General features: G+C 35.1%; 1 protein-coding gene across 2 annotated transcripts; it reads right to left on the bottom strand.

Moving 5' to 3' along the window:
* Positions 1-15,595: 15,595 nt before the first annotated feature.
* On the bottom strand, positions 15,596-19,149 carry LOC116112614 (filament-like plant protein 3). Of its 2 annotated transcripts, XM_031398729.1 has the most exons (4): positions 18,796-19,149; positions 18,536-18,716; positions 18,016-18,279; positions 15,596-17,913 (listed from the first exon to the last, which is right to left on the bottom strand). In XM_031398729.1, exons 1-4 carry the CDS (start codon positions 18,904-18,906, stop codon positions 16,790-16,792), a joined length of 1,680 nt encoding a protein of 559 aa, XP_031254589.1. In that variant the 5' UTR covers positions 18,907-19,149; the 3' UTR covers positions 15,596-16,789. The 2 variants fall into 2 exon arrangements, with proteins under 2 accessions (XP_031254589.1, XP_031254588.1); XM_031398728.1 differs by having other exon boundaries at positions 15,596-18,279.
* Between the last annotated feature and the right edge of the window lie 708 nt (positions 19,150-19,857).

Genomic DNA, 19,857 nt, shown 5'->3' with positions numbered 1-19,857 from the left:
AACAAACAAAAAATACCTAGAAAAAAAATCCCCATCATCACCAATTCCAGCAAATACCCCAAACCAAACATTGAATCCAAATTAAAAATCCAACTCACCATTCGGCAAAATTTTCCAGTCAACAAGTTTTAACAACCAAAATAAATAAATCATCGCCAAAGCCGAATGCTGCCAGTCTGACATCGATGACATCAATCTGCTATCGATCATCAACAATGAAAGAAACTGGCGTTCTGTTGATGTTTCAACTGCTGTTGTTGCAAACCCAGCCACGAAAGAACCGGCGTTCTGCTGCTGTCTCAACCACTGTCGTCGCCAACCCAACCGACAAAACTCTGATCTTCCTTTTATCTATTACTGCCGTCACTGATCTGCCACCGATAACTCCGACCTGCCGTTTGATTTGTTGCTGCCGTCGTCTCTAGAGAAAGGAGTTTGTGTTTTTTTATCTTTCAAATCTCTTATTCATTTTTTTATTTTTTGTTTCTTCTATCTTTTAAAAAAAAAAGTCAAATAGCCAAGGAGTCAAAGAGTCAAAGTCAAGTAAAAAAAATATAGTAAAAAAAAAGTTAAAAGTAAAAAAAAATGTGTGGAGAAATTCTACGAAAAAACCCGGTTCCAAATTTGGAAGCAAGTTACTCAAAGGTTAGATGAGAGGCGACTAAACCTAACATGCTCAACAAAAATAAAAGTTCTACTGATGTTGTTGTGGAAAAGAAAGCAGATGTCACATAGTCCTCATCATTTGTAGCCACTGTTGGAAATGATGGTAAGTCTTTACATATGTGTACATCTGTTTCTAATAGTGCATGGATAATTGATTCTGGTGCTACTGATCATATGACATTTGATTCTAGGCATGTTTCTAATCTTAAGTCATCCTTACAAAACTTTGTTTCTACAGCCAATGGTGAATCTAATCGGGTCATTGGAGAAGGATCATTAACCCTTAAAAACTCCGTACACTTAGATTTTCTCTTAGTTGTCCCATCCTTAAATTATAACTTGTTGTCAATCTCCAAAATAACCAAAGCCTTATATTGTATGGTGATTTTTTGGCCTGAATTTTGTGAGTTTAAGAGCATTCAAACAAAACAGACTATTTGTCGTGGTATTAGACAAGGGCAATTGTATTACTTGGATTTAGAGTCAAAAAGCTCTTTCATGTTACAGCAGACTTTGACAATAGATTACTCTAAAAGGGATAAACAAAAATCTGACATCTGGTTATGGCATCGACGCCTCGGACATGCTTCGTTCAGTTATTTGAAGAAACTTTTTCCAATTTTGTTTGAAAAAAATGATATCAGTAACTTATGTTGTGACGTTTGTGAACTATCAAAAAGTCATCGAGTCCCATTCCCAATAACATTAAACAAAAGTCCAAGTCCTTTTATGCTTATACATTCAAATGTTTGGGGGCTATCACAAGTTACTACTTTAGGTGGATCGCGTTAATTTGTTATTTTTATTGATGACTGTACAAGGATGACTTGGGTATGTTTAATGAAATCCAAAGGGGAGGTTAATTTTCTCTTTCAGAGATTTCACAAAATGGTTCATATGCATTATAATGCACAGATTCAGGTCTTCTAAAGTGATAATGGAGGAGAATATCAAAGTTCAGATCTTCAACAGTACTTGGCAACACATGGTATCATTCATTAGACTAGTTGTCCCAACATACCCCAACAAAATGGTGTTGCTGAACAAAAAAATCGGCACTTATTGGAGGTAGTTCGTGCCTAATTAATAGAAGCTCACATGCCGTTATCTTTTTGGGGAGAAGCACTTACTTCTGCAGCCTACCTAATCAATCGGATACACTCTAGTTCTATTGGGTTCCAAACACCTTTTTAGGCTTTTGGTAAAGTAGTGAATGCTCCAATGGTCCCGAACTTACCACCTCATGTTTTTGGTTGTATAGCCTTTGTTCACCTCCATAAACATCAACGCAACAAGTTGTCCCTCGTGCATTGAAATGTGTTTTCATTGGGTATGTTGTTCATCAAAAGGGGTATCGATGTTATCATCCTCCAACTCAACAAACGTTTGTGATGATGGATGTTGTTTTCCATGAAGAATTGATGTATTTTTATTCTGAGTCTGAACTTCATGGGGAGTATTGTGAGGAAGAAATTCATACTCTTGACTATGTTGTTCAAGATATGGGAGACTATGAGTCACAAACTAGACCTGTTGTTCAATAAGAAGATGAAGTGGATGATGAGAATGTGGAGGTGGTATCGAACCCGTCTGTAAAACCTTCTCAGTCCGAGTCTCTAATTCCTGGTATGCCACAACCACCATTTGTGAGAATATTCCTGATTTAGAGTCTGAACCAATTAGGAAACAATTACCACCACATAGTACTGGAGGGATTCCCAAACTAACATATGAAGCTGAGCTATCTAGTAAGGTCAAATACCCCATGATTCATTTTGTGTCTAACCATCATTTGTTAGAATCAAATTTATCATTTGTAAATCAATTATCTACTGTTTCTATTCCTAACAATGTGCAAGAAGCCTTATTTGATCCAAAATGGAAAGCTGTTATGAATGAAGAGATGAAATCATTACAGAAGAATGAGACTTAAGAACTTGTTGATCGTCCACCAGGAAAGAAGATTGTTGGATGTCGATGGGTTTACACTGTGAAGTATAAAGCTGATGGTACGATTGAATGATTTAAAGCAAGAGTAGTAGTAAAGGGGTACACCCAAACTCCTGGGATAGACTATACATAGACATTTGCACCTATACCCAAAATCAACATAGTATGTGTCTTGTTATCTTTGGCTGCAAACTTGGATTGGCCATTACAACAGTTTGATGTGAAGAATGCTTTCCTACATGGAAAATTGTCTAAAGAGATCTCTATAGATCCTCCACCAGGGTGAATTCTTCCAATGAGGCATAGCCAAAAGGTTTGCAAGTTAAAAAAGCCATTGTATGGGTTAAAACAATCTCCGAGGGCATGGTTTGGGAGGTTCACCAAAGCTATGAAATTGTTTGGCTACCATCAAAGCAATTCAGATTACACATTGTTTCTTAAAAAATAGCAAGGAAAAATCACTGCACTTATTGTGCATGTGGATGAAATGGTGGTTACAGGAAATGATCCAGAAGAAAGGAAGGTTAAAACAAAAGTACTTATCAGAAGAATTCGAGATGCAGGACTTAGGTTCTTTGAAATATTTTCTTGGAATTGAAGTGTCTTGATCTAATAGAGGTATCTTTCTATCACAAAGAAAGTATGCCTTGGATGTACTACAGGAAATTGGTATGTCAGCATGTCAACCAGCTGATACACCAATCGAAGAAGGTTTGAAATTAGGAATCGAGACTAATCAAGTACCAGTTGACAAAAAGAGATACCAGAGACTTGTGGGAAGATTGATGTACTTGTCTCACACTAGGTCAGATCTTGCTTATGCATTGAGTATAATCAATAAGTTCATGCATAATCCTAGAGAGCAACATATGAACGCAGTTATGCATATTTTGAGATATTTAAAACATGCTCTTGGAAAAGGGAATCTTATTTTCTAAAAACAAGGACTACTAAAATGCGAATGCATATACTAATGCTGATTGGACTGGAGCAGTGGATGACAGACAATCTACTTCTGGTTATTTCCCTTTTGTAGGAGATAATCTAGTCACGTGGAGAAGCAAGAAACAGAATGTTATGGCATGCTCAAGCGCTGAAGCAGAATTTAGGGGAACGGCACTTGGGATTTGTGAAGCTTTGTGGCTAAGATTTATGTTGCAAGATTTGGGCTATCAATCTAATCAACCAATCTAGTTATATTATGACAATAAAGCAGCATGTGATATTGCTCACAATCCAGTTCAACATAATCATATGAAGCATGTTGAAGTAGATAGATTTTTCATCACAGAAAAACTGGATGAAAATATTATTGAATTGCCCAAGATTCGATCAGAGGATCAATTGACTGATATTCTTACCAAGGTTGTCTCCAAACGTATTTTCTTACAAGTTTTAGACAAGTTGGACATGTGTGACATCTACGCATCAACTTGAGAGGGAGTGTTGAGATTTCCTGAATATTTCCAAAATATTATGTAATCTTTTTTTTTTGTCAGTTTTAGGATACTCATAATATTTTTGATATCCTGTAATCTCCTAATTATGTCAGTATATTGTAATTGACATAATTATGTGATTCTGTAGATTATATCTCCCCTATATAAAGCTTGTAACTATTATTGTAAATATCAATGAATTGAAATATCCAATTTTTCACAATTCCTTCTTCTACCTAATCTCCTACTTAGGAAGTGTTTTCCTAAAACTCTCTATACTCTATAAACGAGGCTAATGTCATGGAATGATATACAATAGATCATACAAAAAAAAACCTCACATTAGAGCATTCCAAGTGAAACTTAACTGCAACCTAAATTAGCTAACTCTAACCTGTATTCCAACCTTGCAATCTCGCACGTAGGAACTTTGCTAATCTTTTTAGGGGCAATGCTATAGTCAACAAAGATAATGATCCAACGGTAGAATGGGAAGATCATCTTGAATCGAAGGGCAAGATTGTAACCTCGCGTTCAGTGTGAATTTTGGCATCAACATGCCTTAATTTTGTGTGCGAAGGACTTTATTTAACAAGAGATGACACAAAACTCTTTATAGGAGGAGAGATAACACATTACCTAAGCTAACTATATTTCATACTTCAAAGTATGATTACCTTATGGCTACTATGGGTTAGAGCCCTAAGAAGATTACTTCGGTAATCTATCTTTTAATCCGATCATTATCTTGTTCGGTTCATCAGTTAATAAAAGATTCTAATAATCTTTTATTATTTAGGTAATATGAGAGGTGATATAGAGGGTTATGTGATTACCAACTCAGAGGTTGGTATTTTAAGATTACCGTGATAATCTTATTTTTCTTCCAATTTTACCCTTACTTAATAAAAATTTTGGGCACAAATGCCTCCCTGTTGATGTCAAATAAAAATTAACCCAACTTGCTGAATGATTTCTTTAATCTCATTCATTAATTATTTGGACAAAAATGCTTCTCATTTTTCAGAGAACTACTAGAAACCCTAACCCAGAATTTCCTAAGCAAATTTGGGCGACCTAGGTGTTGTCGGCGGCCAGGAATACAACCAAAATAACCACGATCACTTAAGGATCAAATTCCCTTAATAATCTCCAACAAACAACAAAACAATTTCACCTCAAATCAACCAAAAAGTGAAAGAAACTCTAGATGGGGAAGGCGAGATCGGCAGTGATTGGAGGGCTATTGGAGTCTGGTTTGATGGGGTACTTGGAGTATGATGGATGGTGGTTTGAGTGGTGGTGTTAGAGAGGATTCCGACGAAGGGACACGGCTAGAATTGCACAAAAATGGCAAATGCAACTAGAATAATGGTTGACGCACAACAAGCCTAGAGGGTGAAGGTGTGGGGGGTTTTGATGGTGGAGTTGTGGGGAGTGCGTGGGTGGAGTCATGGATCATTGACGACACAGGAATCTCGCAGATTTCGACGATGGAAGCGATTAGGTTTCTTCTTCTTTTTCGGGGCAAATTCGACTTAGAACAAGCCGAAATGTGAAATAACATTAGGGAAAATGTTCAAATAGTATTGATTTATACTTCTAATCTTGTACATGACATTTCAGTAAAAAAATATCCAAGTATTTTATAATTACTACAAACTAAACACATTAATTATTTATACAGCCCACACGAACCAAACACAATAATAATTTGTACCCATTAATTTTTAAAATTATCTATCTCACTAGTAATCCTATCTTTTTGGTAATAAAACATTGTTGAAACTAAATGCAACCTATAAAGGTAATTTATGGGATAAATTTTAATAATCTACTTTAAAATAAATTCTCAATAATTAACTAATTATTATAATATTAATCTATTAAATCATTTATTAAACCTAACTAAATATCACTTTGAACCAAGTCATCTATTGGTTTGGTTTCCACGGGTTTCGACCCATATGGGTTATCCCATACCCAACCCAATTAATATATATACACACACACACACACACAAAAAATAATTGATTCTCTAATCAGGATATGGTGACTGTGACGATAAAATTGCTTCATATGTATAACAAAAAAATTATAATAGTGTAAAACTAACTTCGTGTTATAATGTGAAAAATCCAACTTTGTGAACACTACAAAACATACTTATAAGACAAGTAATAGTAAATAACTAGCAGAATAGTAATAACAAATAACTAGCAATCAATTAAACATGTAAATAACAACAAAACGTTCTGATAGAAATGTTATACTCAAAAAGCTCCTTATGCTCATAACGTTTTGCCATAATATATAAATTAAAGAAGAAATTATGATAGTACTCATATGCGTTGTAAAATAGAAAAGGGGCTAAAAGAAAATAAAGGAAGAAGTGGGCTATAAAAAAAATGCCCTTTCTTATATGCACAGGTCCATATTTATAGGCAGCCTACGGCCCACATGGCCTATTGCCATGAAACTTATTGGCAATTATGCTCCAAGTAGGAGAAAAGGAATGGGTCAAGTCCAAGTCCATAAGAGGGGAAAATAGATTTGCTAAGACGGAGATATTATCCAATCGAAGAGAGTGGGTAAAATATAAAGGAAATAGGAGTAGGCTTGGTCCAATCAGAGGCAAGGGAGAGAGACAAGGCTCTATTAATTACCAAAGAGTGCTGGAATATCCAGTCTTTCATAATATTTTTATATATTTTTGGACTAACACAATTTTAAAAGTAAATAATCAAATAACGCCATAACAATATAATTAATTGAAGTAGAACATATAAACTATAATTAAGTTTTGACCTTAAACAATCTTACCTGGGTAATCAACTATTGTAATTTGTTGATTTCAAATAATAATTTTTCAAAATGTCAACTAGAATTTTCCTTTAGCCGTCATTTGTTAGTTGTTATTTTCATCCACTATATCATGGTCCTATACACATTAAGAAAATTTGAAACCATCATAACAATTTGCAAATACGCATAAGAAGAAGAAACAACTCTGATGTCTCGTAGTGAAAGTTTTGTGATTGAACAGAAAAGAGAGAAAAAACAGTTTCTGCAAATTTGAGATATTTCTCCATTAATTCTTCAAATGAGTACATCTTCTATTTATATACAAATACGAGAGCCATGCTGGCAATCCGTGTGAGTTGCCAGCTCAACAAGCCCAAATCATAACTGAACTAACTTCAAGAAAGCACACTTTGATCTGCCCACTCAGCTAAAACAAACTTAAAACCCTTTTGTTTTGATGCTGCATTTGTTGAAGACTTGAGATGAAAACTTGATATTGAAACGCAGCACTTTGTTCCAAAACGCATCAAGTCTATTAGAAAACTAACGGACTTCAACAGAGAGGTACAAGTCTGTTAGTGAACAAAACATTTGTAGAGAAACTGATTGCAACTAACGTTAGTCATAAGTAGACCTGGCAAAACGGGTGGGTGGGCCGGGTCAAACGGGTACAGCCCTTATACGGGTCGATATATACAGGTCTAATATTTTGGACCCGTGCCCTACCCTATACGGGTACGGGTGGACCCGCGGGTGGACCTGTTTTTTCTCTCTCTAGATTTCAGTTTTCTTTCACCCCTAACAGTTTTCAATTATGACAATTACACTCCCAAAATTCCTGCAGTTTTAATTTTTTACATTTACACCCCCTAAATCAACTACTCTAAATTCAATTCAATTAAGAATATAAACAAGTATGAACCAAAATAAACAAATAACATATAAACAAACAATAACATATAATACAAAACTACGAATACCAACCAAAACAAACAAATACAAAATCACTAATACACAATTACACATAAACAAACCAAATAAGTCAATAAACTATAAATACCAATTAAAATAAACAAATACATAATCCAATATTCAACAAAAAACATCTTAGGACAACAAATGTTCATCCCAAAGTGGACGTGATAGAGTCTCTTGATTCATGGTCTCGAGATCAGTCATGGCACATCAAGATCATCATCCAATCATCTTTCATCATCATCTACAAAACAATGATCAACTACAAATATAATAAATGTAAATAATAAATATCGAAATATTATGTTAACATGTTACCTTCAAACTCATATCCATATAGCCAAGTTCAAGTGCATATCAAATATTCTGCATTTTTGGTCGAAGTGAGCTTCGATATTTGTTGAGCACTTTACTACCAATACTAAAAGCGGAATCTGAGGCAACGGATGTTATTGGTATTGCCATGATATCACGAGCCATCATGGTAAGTATCGGATAACGATCACGATTATTCTTCCAATGATCGAGGATATCCAAATTCTGATATTTGAGCGATCAAACCTCATTTCTTCCAAATAAAGATCTAACTCGGATTTCTTAGTGGAAATGAAAACACTCTCATAGCTGTCAAAATCCTACATCATTTAAATAGTTAAGTGTCAAAAGTAAAATTAAACAATAAACAATACTTTATTTATCATAAGAATATAAAAACTAAAAAGTATAGTGACTTACAGAAGAATGATCTACACGCCTACTAGAAGTAGAACTACTCGCAGGAGAAACAACTGAAGGTGAGGCAGGAATTCTTTACAACATTTAGCCTCGTAAGCTTGAAAAAGCTTTTGCAAGTTATTCTTAACAGTCTCCTACTTCAGTACGACAGTATTTGAATCATAAACTTTGTTGAAAGCATACTCCACAAACTGAAACTTGAGACGTGGGTCAAGAATAGTTGTAATCGTCAACACAAAACTATAAGAATCCCAATTTTTGTAAATTTTGGGATCATTTGTTTTGCCATGCTCTTAACAATTCCATCCTCACTCGTACTCTCTTCAATTAAACGCAATTGAATTTCCCACACACATTTCAAGTACAAGTTTGCTGTAGGATATTAGAACCTGAGATAAAGTCGTAATATCATTAAATGGTTCTAAGAACTTGCATATCCTCTCCCCCTATCCCATTCTTCATTTGAGGACAAAATTTATAACTAGGATCTATTGTTGACAAAGCCACAAACACGGGACAAAATATTAACATTGTATCAAGCATTAAAAATGTCGAATTCCATCTAGTGGAAACATCCAATCTCAACCCCATTGAGCTTTTCACTCCCATTTGTACAACAAGTTCTCCAACTTGATTCTCCTAGCCTCAGTTGCTTTAATATATTTCACACTATCTCGAATCTTATTCAAAGCAACACTAGTAGCTCTTAACCCTTCTTGAACAATAACATTCAAGATATATGCAGAACATCGCACATGGAAAAATTCACCTCTACATAACAAAGCATTCTGCACACAAAGCTGGTTCCTCAAATATCCTCCATCCTATCATTACTACTTGCATTATCCAAAGTAATTGAGAAAACTTTTTTTTCAATTCCCACTCTTGCAAGAAATTCATAATATTTTCTGCCAAAACAACCCCTGAGTGTGGAGGAGGAATATGGCAAAAGTTAATATTTTACTTTGCAACTCCCAATCGTCATCTATATAATGAGCTGTCAAAGAAATATATCCCTCAGTTGTACCAGAAGTCCAACATCAGAGTTAAGCATATTCTACTTGTAAGCCTCCTTAATTCAAGCTTAGTTTTTTTCTTCATCCTTTCATATATTTTTAAGCAATCCGCCTTAGCGGTGTTTCTAGAATAATGCACAAGCTCCTTCATAATATGAAAAGACTCTCCTAGTTCCTTGATTCTCCACATATGAATATGGATAGTTATGTTGAATAATTGATAAGGCCTATATTCACGATAAGTCTCTGACTAATCTTTCTACTTTGCAATCTATGATTATGATCAATCAATAATTGCCCTACATCATGGTTGGCACGTTTTGGACAATTCTGTATATGACGCTTCATATTTTTAGTCCCATGTGTGGCACTACCATATGCATAAGATTTATTGCATGCCTTACACCTAGTCCTTTCAGTGTTATTCTCAACATATATCTCAAATAATTCCAAACTTCTGATGTTTTACATTATTTCTAGAACTAGTTGTAGGAATACTAGAATTAGAGGAGGTGGCATTACCCTAGAAGCATTGTCACTTTCTCTCACGTTAACCATATCCGTATCTATAGTTTCTGAATCCGCCATGTCAATGCTTGAGACTACACAAATTATATATTTATATATAATATTATATAATATATATATATATATATATATATATATTAGGTCTCTCACCCACACTCAAAGGATAATACAATAAAATAAAGAAACAAATATCAAGAATTTAGTGCTGATATCATATTCATACCCATTCAAAGGGAGAAAACTTGGGTGTAAAGTTCATTATTAATTTGACCGAGTTAATCAAATCTATCTTATTGTCTTCTAAATCAATCTCTTCATTTAATCACTACGTATTAAACCAATTTATCTTTTCATTTTTGTTTAATTATGGCTTGATTTCCGGATTTTGCAAAAGAGGGAATGGTAGTTGAAAGTTAGTGTTGTTTAATTAATAAACATGTTTCATAATTTCAGGATCTTTTCACCATTATTAACACATTGCTAGATCTTATTATCCTATATAGATTAACTAATATTAATTGATGATTAACTGATAATAGATTAACTATATATTAATTGATGATTAAATATATATTTCTTCTTTGTATAAATTGGTCTATTCTTTTCCACTATTTCAGTCAAAAATTTTGAAAAAAAAAAAGGCTGTGGCTGTGGCTGTGGGCCGTGGTTGAGGTAGAGGATGACAAGAACATGTAGCAATTACACACCACCACTTTTCCATCCCAAATTGTTTTTGTTGATTAACGAAGCAAGATTGCAAGTCCGGTGTTCTTTTAGTGCGCATGTTATTGTCATTACCTCTTGATTTTCATAAGCTCGCTACTTGCATTATCTTTTATGTTAATCAATTAAATTGAAAACCAACACAAACACATGAATAAAATACTCATTATACATACTGTAACATACATGATACTCCCAATCCTCATTATATTTTATACCCATCTATTACATTATACATACATGATACATCCCTCGCTCAGGATTATATTACAAGGAGAAGTAAGCAAACTGCAAAATACCCATCTATTACATTATACATACATGATACCCTTACAAACAATAATGCTCTGATATTCAAGATGAAAATAAAACTAAAAAATAATTAAACAAAGCAAACTGCAAAATACCTCTTAATAAGAAATTCTGAAATCTGTAATGAGTTTGAAATTTGTAACTCCTTCAGCTTAGAAAGCCCTGATAAAGGTGGAAATTAAAGGTTAAATAAATTTCCATTTCAGAAAATACAATCGGATGCCCACTTCAAATTTGAATAAAAGTAATACAACAATTAGAGCAACAGACAACAACCAAGAGAATCTCTGGAGCCCGAAGTTCAATTCTCAGAAATCCAAACAAATATGTGTCACTAATTTCCTATAAATATGTACCATTTAATCCTACAGATATAACACGTCTGAAACTAGCAAAAATCAAAACCAAGTTTAAATAATACAAATACACTACAAATGAATCATAGGAAGCCGACTAAAAGACAGAACCCTTCATCTTCAAGTTTTTAAAATATGCAATCTACTAAAAAATAAAATTCTGAAACATTCAATCTTCAGTATGCGAAAATAACATTATAATCATTATTTTTTTATAATTACTCTACTCTCATATATAACAAATTTATAGCAATTGTAACTAGACCGTATCTATTTCATATTCAACCCGAATAAAATCCAGCATACGTACATAGACAAAGCAATTTTCTGCAACAACAAATCTAGAACCCTATTTCCAAGAAAATGATTCAGTAGATAACATACAAGTGTTTAAATCACAGCTGGGAGTAATTAAGGAACGAGAATTGTATAGACAAAAGAACATGCTAAAACCCTGAACCCTAATGATTATAATTAAGGTGAAACATTAAAGAGGTCTTGAACTGAATTGAATTACCAGGTCAAAGTATAGAAGAAAGTCCTGTTTAGCGGTTTTGAATGGAACTTCGTGTTCTTGTTCAGTTGCTTTGTTGTAGTGTTGTCAAATGATGACATTGAAACATAAAAAATTTAGAGATTAAATGGAAGCCACCATTTTGTTCACATTATTCGGTTTATAAACTTTTAGAACTTTATACAAATGATGACTCAAACAAAAACAGTGATCAGTAATCTCCATTATATTAGTACTTCCGGCTGTAAAGGGCTTTACATATTCTGTTTGTTTGGCATATTAACGAAAAAAACAGACGCAATGTCGAACCAGCTGACTTTATTTAATAATATGTTGCCGGATTGGTTTAGAACTAAATAAATTCCAATTTTCTCTCACTTTCTCACATTTTCTTTCTACCCAATTTTGAGATCAAAGCAGCAACCAACTCACAAGCAATTTAAAAATTCTTTACCAAACATACCCAGAATATAAATTCTTCTTGCATTTGGCAGAATCATCTTTCTCATAGAATTGAAAGGTGAAAGATAAGAAAAATAACACTGTTAGATCTTCAAGTTCATGAGCACCTACAGGCTACAGCAAACGACAAATTCCATCTTGGACATGAAGAATGGCCTTAGTCTTCCTAAGAACTCTGCACATTCTGTAATCATAAACAAAGCATATTAAATTCACAAAATAAAAGAAAGAGGATTAAAGTAATTGATTAGTACATCAATCGCAATAATATACCAAAGAAGAAAAAATTTCAGTTTATAATTCTTATTTTCTTCCACTTTCTCAAATTTTCTCTCCGTCAAAATAACTCAACCAGATTAAGAATAAATAAAATTCTCATTTTCTCACGTTTATTTCCATCCAAACAAGTCAAACAATAAAACAAGTCAAAGTGATCAATATAAAACAAACACACAAAATTAGGGGTTAGGGATTCATTACCAGCCGACGAGGATGAGTGACGGTGACCGGCGACTGTGGTACTGCCGAACTAGGAATGGGAATGACTGACGAAGTGACGAGTGACGAACTGACGAAGTGACGAACTGACGAAGTAACGATTAATCGAAGAAGACTGATGACTGATGAGAGATTGAGAGGCAGGAGAGATTTGAGTTTAGGGAGAGTCTGAGAGATGAGATGCGGCCGCGATTTGAGACTGAGAGATCAGAGATTAGATATTGAGATGAGAGTGAGACTGTGAGAGGGAGGCGTGAGCGTGATTGTGAATGGCTGAAATGAATTCGTGATAAAAAGTTGAGAAATTAGGGATTCAGTGAATAGTGACCAGCAAATACGGGTGCTCGCGGGTTCATCCGTATAACCCGTGATTTATTGGACCGGGTACGGGTACGGGTCACAAAAAAATGGGTTATATATATTAGACCTGTATCCTATATTTTTTACCCGGGTATGGGTCGACCCGCGGGTCAAGACCCATTTTGCCAGGTTTAGTCATAAGTCATAACCATTAGGGTACGTTTGGTTTAGAGAATGTTGGAATTGGGAATATTATATTAATGGAAAGTTAGATTACCTTAAAGATTACTGAGAATTTTTAGGAAAATGTGATTGGTTAGTTAGAATAAATTGGTGAGTATGTTATATTAATATGTTTGGTTGGGAGGAATAAATTGGTGGGTATGTTATTTAAACTACTAAATTGCCCTCATTTTTAAATATTGCATTCCATCGCTTGGAGTCATCGAAAGTCGCTGGAAAACACTGGGCGTCACCGGGAGATGGCCGAAAATGGGATCTGGGCGAGATCTGGCCGTTAACGGTCATGGATCTGGCCAGAATAGATTTGGCAATTTTCGGCTAGGTCTACGGCCATATCGGCGACTCTCGACGACTTCCGGCGGTGGTTGGCCATCTGCTGGCGGTGGTGGCTGGGTAGCGCTGGTGGTCTGCAATTTGTTTTAAATATAAGGGCATTATTGTTTAAAAACTTAATTAAACAAGGGTAAAATTGTATGGTAGATTAATGTAAATTGATTTTAAAATAAGGGCATTATTGTCCAAACTTTTTATTAATAAGGGGTAAAATTATAACAAAAATAAGATTACTAAGTAATCGTACAATACCTAAGAAAATGGAAGTAATCAGATTACCTCCAATATTACCAACAGTAACTACTATTGATATTGGAAGATCACCAAAATCTTATATTATTTGACAACCAAACATGGTAATCAAGTAATATAAGATGACATTACCATAGTAATCTTATATAACCCTCAACCAAAGGCACCCTTAGAGCATCTCCAATAGTGCTCTTTATTTTGAAGAGTATCTTCATTAATTTTTAAATATAAAGAACACAATTTTTATTTAAATCTAATAGACTCTTTAAATTTAATGAAGATGCTTTTTATTTTTAAGAAATAGATTTATTTTGAGAGAGAATTAATAAATAAAATGCATAGGAACTTGTAGTTTATTAATTAAAATTAGGATAGAGAGTGAAATTTGACTCTCTAAATGTGGAGAGTCAAACTCACTCTCTAATTTATATTTTAAAGATAAAGAGTCTGTTGGACTCTTGTTTTTAGACTCTTTATAATAAAGAGTTTAGGTCATATAAAGAGTCCTTTGGAGATGCTCTTAGAGCTTGAAACATAACTAACCTTTTTTTTTGGTAAGTGTGCATTAGAAAAGAGAGAATGTACAAGGGCCTATAAATCGGCTATCCTACCTCAGGACAAGCCTTGAGTTAGGATTAAAAGAATCAATTAATTCAAAAAAGAGTAAAGGAAACAAAGCTAGAGAAGACTAAACTCTCCTCTTTTTACCGTAGGAGATGTCCTGTGTTAGGAACAAAAAAGACATGCCTATACAAAACCAAAAAGACCAAACGAAGACAATCTCCTCTTCCTACCTTAGGACATGCCCTGAGTTAGGAACAAATTATAACTAACTTTGTAAGCTTCAATTCTTCAATATCTATAAAGTGATTAGGAACCCGAACCAGTTCAACCATGACTCGTAGCCTTCACCAGGTTGGGTTACAAAATTTTCTATTAATTCAAAACCCTAAAAATTAGGACATCAATCCATGAACAATTTGTAACGCCCCGCTTAAGGTACGTAATTAAGATTTGCTGTATTACTTAAAAGTTCATTGATTCAGTTTCAATTGAGTTTGTATGTTGTATTGGTTAAGTGTTTGCCTTGGTTTTGGTTGAGATTTGGTGAATTTTGGAAATCCAATCTTCGCCGCGGCGATGAGGTGTTGCACCTACGGGTAGGTTCTGCCGTGTTTCGCCGGGGCGACGGAATGTTCTTCGCCGCGGCGAAGAGCCTAACAAAAAGTTTCTTGAGTTTTCTAGAGAATTTCTTCCTTTGGGGCATAATGACCATTCTTTTGTGTATTTGTTATTTACTGCACGGCCACCATGTTCTCCTTATCATGTTATTACTTCTCATGAGAACATACTTTTGCAGCTCACTATGAGAAAACAGCCATTCCAAATTTAGCTTTTGAAAAAAAATCAATAATGGACTTCTTCAGCATAAATTTTTGACTAAAAAAATTAACTCAAATTCCAAATCATCCATTCATTTCAATTCCAAATCGTCCATTAAAATTGAAAGACAATTATTGTTGATGCCAACTCACAACTCTAGACCTTTGGAATGAAATAGATGGATGGTTCAAAATTTGAGTTATTTAAGCCAAAAAATTCAAATTACAGCATCCCAACTCATTATGTGTGTGTACTCTTATATAACTCATTGAACAGAATTTTAAAAGAAAATCTCGTCAAAACATGAAAATCACAAAATTTTAACACTATAATTGAATTTATATACACAGCAAAATCCCTATTTCTTGAGGCCTGTTTTCATTTGGCAGGTTCCTTAAGTGGTTACCTATTTCAGGGAGTTCTTATGTTTCAGGATGTAACTTAACAGGTCTAAAGAGTAAGCCGCCTACTACCAGTAACCTTGTAAACTTGTAATGAGAAACTGATAGATAATCTTCAACATCAAGATTTCTAGACCCTATTGGCTTTCAATGGTTGAAGCACCTTTCATTGGTTTTCTTTCTTTCTTTGACCTTGTCAAGAAAAAATATTTCAAATATTCATATCAAGACAGGTAGACCAAAGTAACCAAGATAATGACTTGGTACTTTCTTCTCTCTCTACTCTTTGTTCACTTTCTCTCTAAAGAAAATCTCTCTCAATTATAACCCCAAACTAGCAGAAAGCCCATTAAATACCCAGTTCCTGCCAAAAGAGTAACTATTGGAAACTGACCAAAATAATTGATGTCACCCCAAGCAAAAGATGAAACAGAATGAGAGGGATCCCATTCTGCTTTCCTTGCCGGTTTGATGGATTTTATAAATTTTGAGTACAATAGGTAGAGAACAATAGCCCTGATGGTGACATCATAGTAGTATTTCACCTCAAATATTTTTATGCATAGTTATACAGATGGAGAGCATCATATATTGTATCTTGCAAGGTTAGTGATTGGTTGATTATTCTTCATTTTAACTTTTTACCCTCTCTTAATGGGTCATTAAATAATAGCACTAGAATTCTGATAGTCAATTCTAAGATATAACCAACCCACAAGTTGTTTAACATCTCAAACTCCACCACACCAAGGACACTAAGTCTGCTGTTCTCTAAATGCAAAATATGAGGAGAGTAGTTCAGCATAGGGGTATGGTAGCATTAAGAATTACCGAGCACACGATTTAGCCAACTATTATATCAGAAGTTTGCAGTGAACTTTTATTCCTAAATATAACTTTAGACAATAAAAAAAGTTCTAAAATCACTGACCTGTAAGATCTTCAAATCTATTTTAGAGCTAGCAGAATGCTGGAGCTTGGCTTCATTTTTCATTTTTATTAGCTCATCCTGGGTTTTCTGAAAATTGGATAATTTTTCATCTGACAGGGTACGCTCCTTTTCAACTTCTTCTTCTAAGGAAGCAACTCTTGAATGCAAAGTTTTCATCTCTGCTTCAACATCTCTAAGTCGTGACTCTGCCACTTCTTTTCTTGCTTTTGCAGCTTTCATTTCTTCCTCCAAAGCTTGCTTTGATTTGTTTGCAAGAGCTAAATGAGTTTTCATCTCTGCTTCAACAACTCTGAGTTGAGACTCTGACATTTCTTTTGCTGCATTTGCAGCCATTATTTCTACTTCCATGGCTTGCTTTGATTTGTTTGCAAGAGCTAATTGAGTTTGCAGCTCCACCAGCCTTACCTCACCCTCCCTCAGTTGATTTTTATTTCTCTCAAACTGCTTCTCGGATTCAGTCAAAGCCATCTCTAATTCCATTTTTTCTGCTTCCATCTTTTCCAACTTTTCTTCAAGCTCAGCAGTCTGGTGAATCATGGCTTCAAGTTCAGCTTTTAGTGAGCTCTCACCAGCACTGAGTTGTTTTGATACTGGTTCGGCATCCAGGCAAATATTTCTACTTTCAGTATCAGGCAAAGCTGCTAGCCTTTCCATTTCCAGAAAATCATCCATGAGATTAATTTGCATAGACGGGACCATGAATTTTCTGCTCAGCGCCTTCTCATTCTTAAATTTATCAATTGCTGGGATTAAAGCAGATGCCCATGAGTCAGTATGGCTTGTCCCACATTCATTTGTCTCCAAGCCACTCATCTTATGTGTATCGGTTTCAACTGCTAGTAGCCTGTCCCCACTGTCTGACTGACTATCTATGATAGATTCAACACCAACTGAGGAGGCAGTGAAAGACTTTTGATCACTCATAGTGATTGCTTTATGAGCCACAGCTTTTAACCTTCGGCATTCAGCTTCAACCTTAGCTAACTTCTTAATGCTCTCCAAATGTTGCTTGCTGGCTGTTTCAGCTGCTTTGGTGCTTAGATCTCTCTCAATAATCCTAAGTTCTAGCTCTTCAACACGAGAAAGGAGCTCAAGTTTAAGAGATGAATTCTCTTTCTCTATAGCCTCAAGCTTCGAGAAAAGATCAATATCAACTGAGACGACAGCCTCACCTTTGGCATTTTCAAGTTGTTTCTGTAGATCAAAGAGCTGTTTCTGAAGATCAGACTTTTCTGATTCCCACTTGCGAGTTTTCTCGGCAACAGCTTCTTGGATCCTCTGCTGTTGTTCATCTCTTGCTTGCCTGAGCTGTCTAACACATTCCTTGAGTGCTCCATCAAGATGAGCAGCTCGATCTTCAAGTGCTGAATTCTTCTGAGCAGCAGCCTCAAGTTGTTGCTTTAAACTCGACACTTCCCTTTGAGCCTTCTCCCACCCTAGCATTTGAAAACACAAGCAAGAAACTGCTAATTACCCACTCATTAGAGCAAGTTTCATCCTCATTTCTGACTAGAGGAAGATTATGCACAAAAGATATAAATCTATAAACAAAAAGAAGAATTGGAAATCATCCAAAACATCTTTCTTCTTCTTCTTTTTCAATTACACGAAATGTCATTCTATAAGACTTCGTATTCAACATAAGGTCATAATCATAAGAATTTGAAATTAAATAGCTTGAAAATGGAAGACCTGAAACAGCTTCTTCTGCAACTTTGGCATGTTGGTTTACCAAGTCTTCCTTGGCACTAATGTTCAGAAGAGCAGCAGAGAGTTTGTCAGTCAGACTCCTCACATTATCAGTCACTTCTTCATCCGCAGGCAAACCTTTCGATGTGACTTCTGGAGAGTGAGAAATATGAGTTGGAAAAGCCTGTATCCACAAACCGACCACCATTAGTAATGGTAATTAAATAAAAGAATCCAGCATAATTTAATCTCTTTTAAATTACCTGATCATCAGAGAATCTTTCAGAAAGGGACGAAATGGAGCCAGAACTCTCTGTTTCACCGGGACTTTTCTCCGAAGACTTTCGTCGCCAAAGCCAACTACGGCGGTCCATCTAGTCAAAATTTCACGGTGACACTGAGAGAGAGCATTCATCAAAGTTAAACTTAACCCAATTCCATTTCCTCAGTCTTGGCTTTCAATTTACTTCCTATCCCAACCAATTCTTCTGATGTTTATTCAAAACATGGTTTTGTAGAAAATAATCAACATCAACACACCACCTAACAAATCCCCCAAAATTCACGCCATACGAATAACTCCACATAAGACAAACACCGCATCCCCATTCTCTAACTAATTCTTTCAGAATGTCTTCTCCACTCAAAACGCGTGTCATATATAAAAAGCCTATTTTAATTTAGAGTAAACGACTTTTACCCACCCAAGGTTTGGTCTAATGACCCTTTCCCACCCGTCAAGTTTCCTAATGACATTTTCCCACCCACCGTCACAATTTTTCCATTAGTTTTAACTGCAGAAGGATAGAATAGTAAATTCAGTTTTTTTTGTTCTCTTCTTTTAAATATTAAAATATTTTTAAAATTTTGAAAAAAAAAAAAAGAGCAATCGGCCAACTGGTGTTGGCGATTATCAAAAGTCAAAACCGTCAACGGCCACCAGTCTATCTCATCATGGTTCTCAAATATGTTGGCTCAACTTAATCGAGGAAAACTTCATTGCCCTCTTCTACCTATCGTCTTGTTTGGGAGTTCGCTCGCAAGAACTGGTGACCTGACGCACCAAGGGGGATCTTTCAATCACTCTGTTCGATCCAAGGTGCAAATAGCTCCTTTTCTTCTCTCTCGGCAATAGGGATAATAGGCATCTTCTTTTCTTCTTGATGCTTTTCCCTTGTTTCTTGCTTTCGAGCCGTAGTTTAATACTTCATTTCGGTTTTCTTTTTGATCATTTACTGGTATTAAACTTTTTTATTGTGTTGCTGCTCAGCGAGACGACACATACACAGAAGGTTTAAGCTCAGCCTCAGGGGTGATGAATCAAT

The sequence above is a fragment of the Pistacia vera genome, unplaced genomic scaffold (assembly GCF_008641045.1).
Source record: "Pistacia vera cultivar Batoury unplaced genomic scaffold, PisVer_v2 Contig664, whole genome shotgun sequence".
Lineage (NCBI taxonomy): Eukaryota > Viridiplantae > Streptophyta > Magnoliopsida > Sapindales > Anacardiaceae > Pistacia > Pistacia vera.
Note: the sequence above shows the minus strand (reverse complement) of the source record. Positions and strands in the feature narration are given on the sequence as shown.

Bases quoted from the DNA above. Each gene is read 5' to 3' on its own strand.
- LOC116112614 (XM_031398728.1), bottom strand. From the start codon at position 18,906: ATGGACCGCCGTAGTTGGCTTTGGCGACGAAAGTCTTCGGAGAAAAGT. The intron at 18,717-18,795 runs GTAATTTAAAAG...TTGTGGATACAG, and splicing joins AAAGATTCTCTGATGATCAG to GCTTTTCCAACTCATATTTC. The intron at 18,280-18,535 runs GTCTTCCATTTT...TTCAAATGCTAG, and splicing joins TGCAGAAGAAGCTGTTTCAG to GGTGGGAGAAGGCTCAAAGG.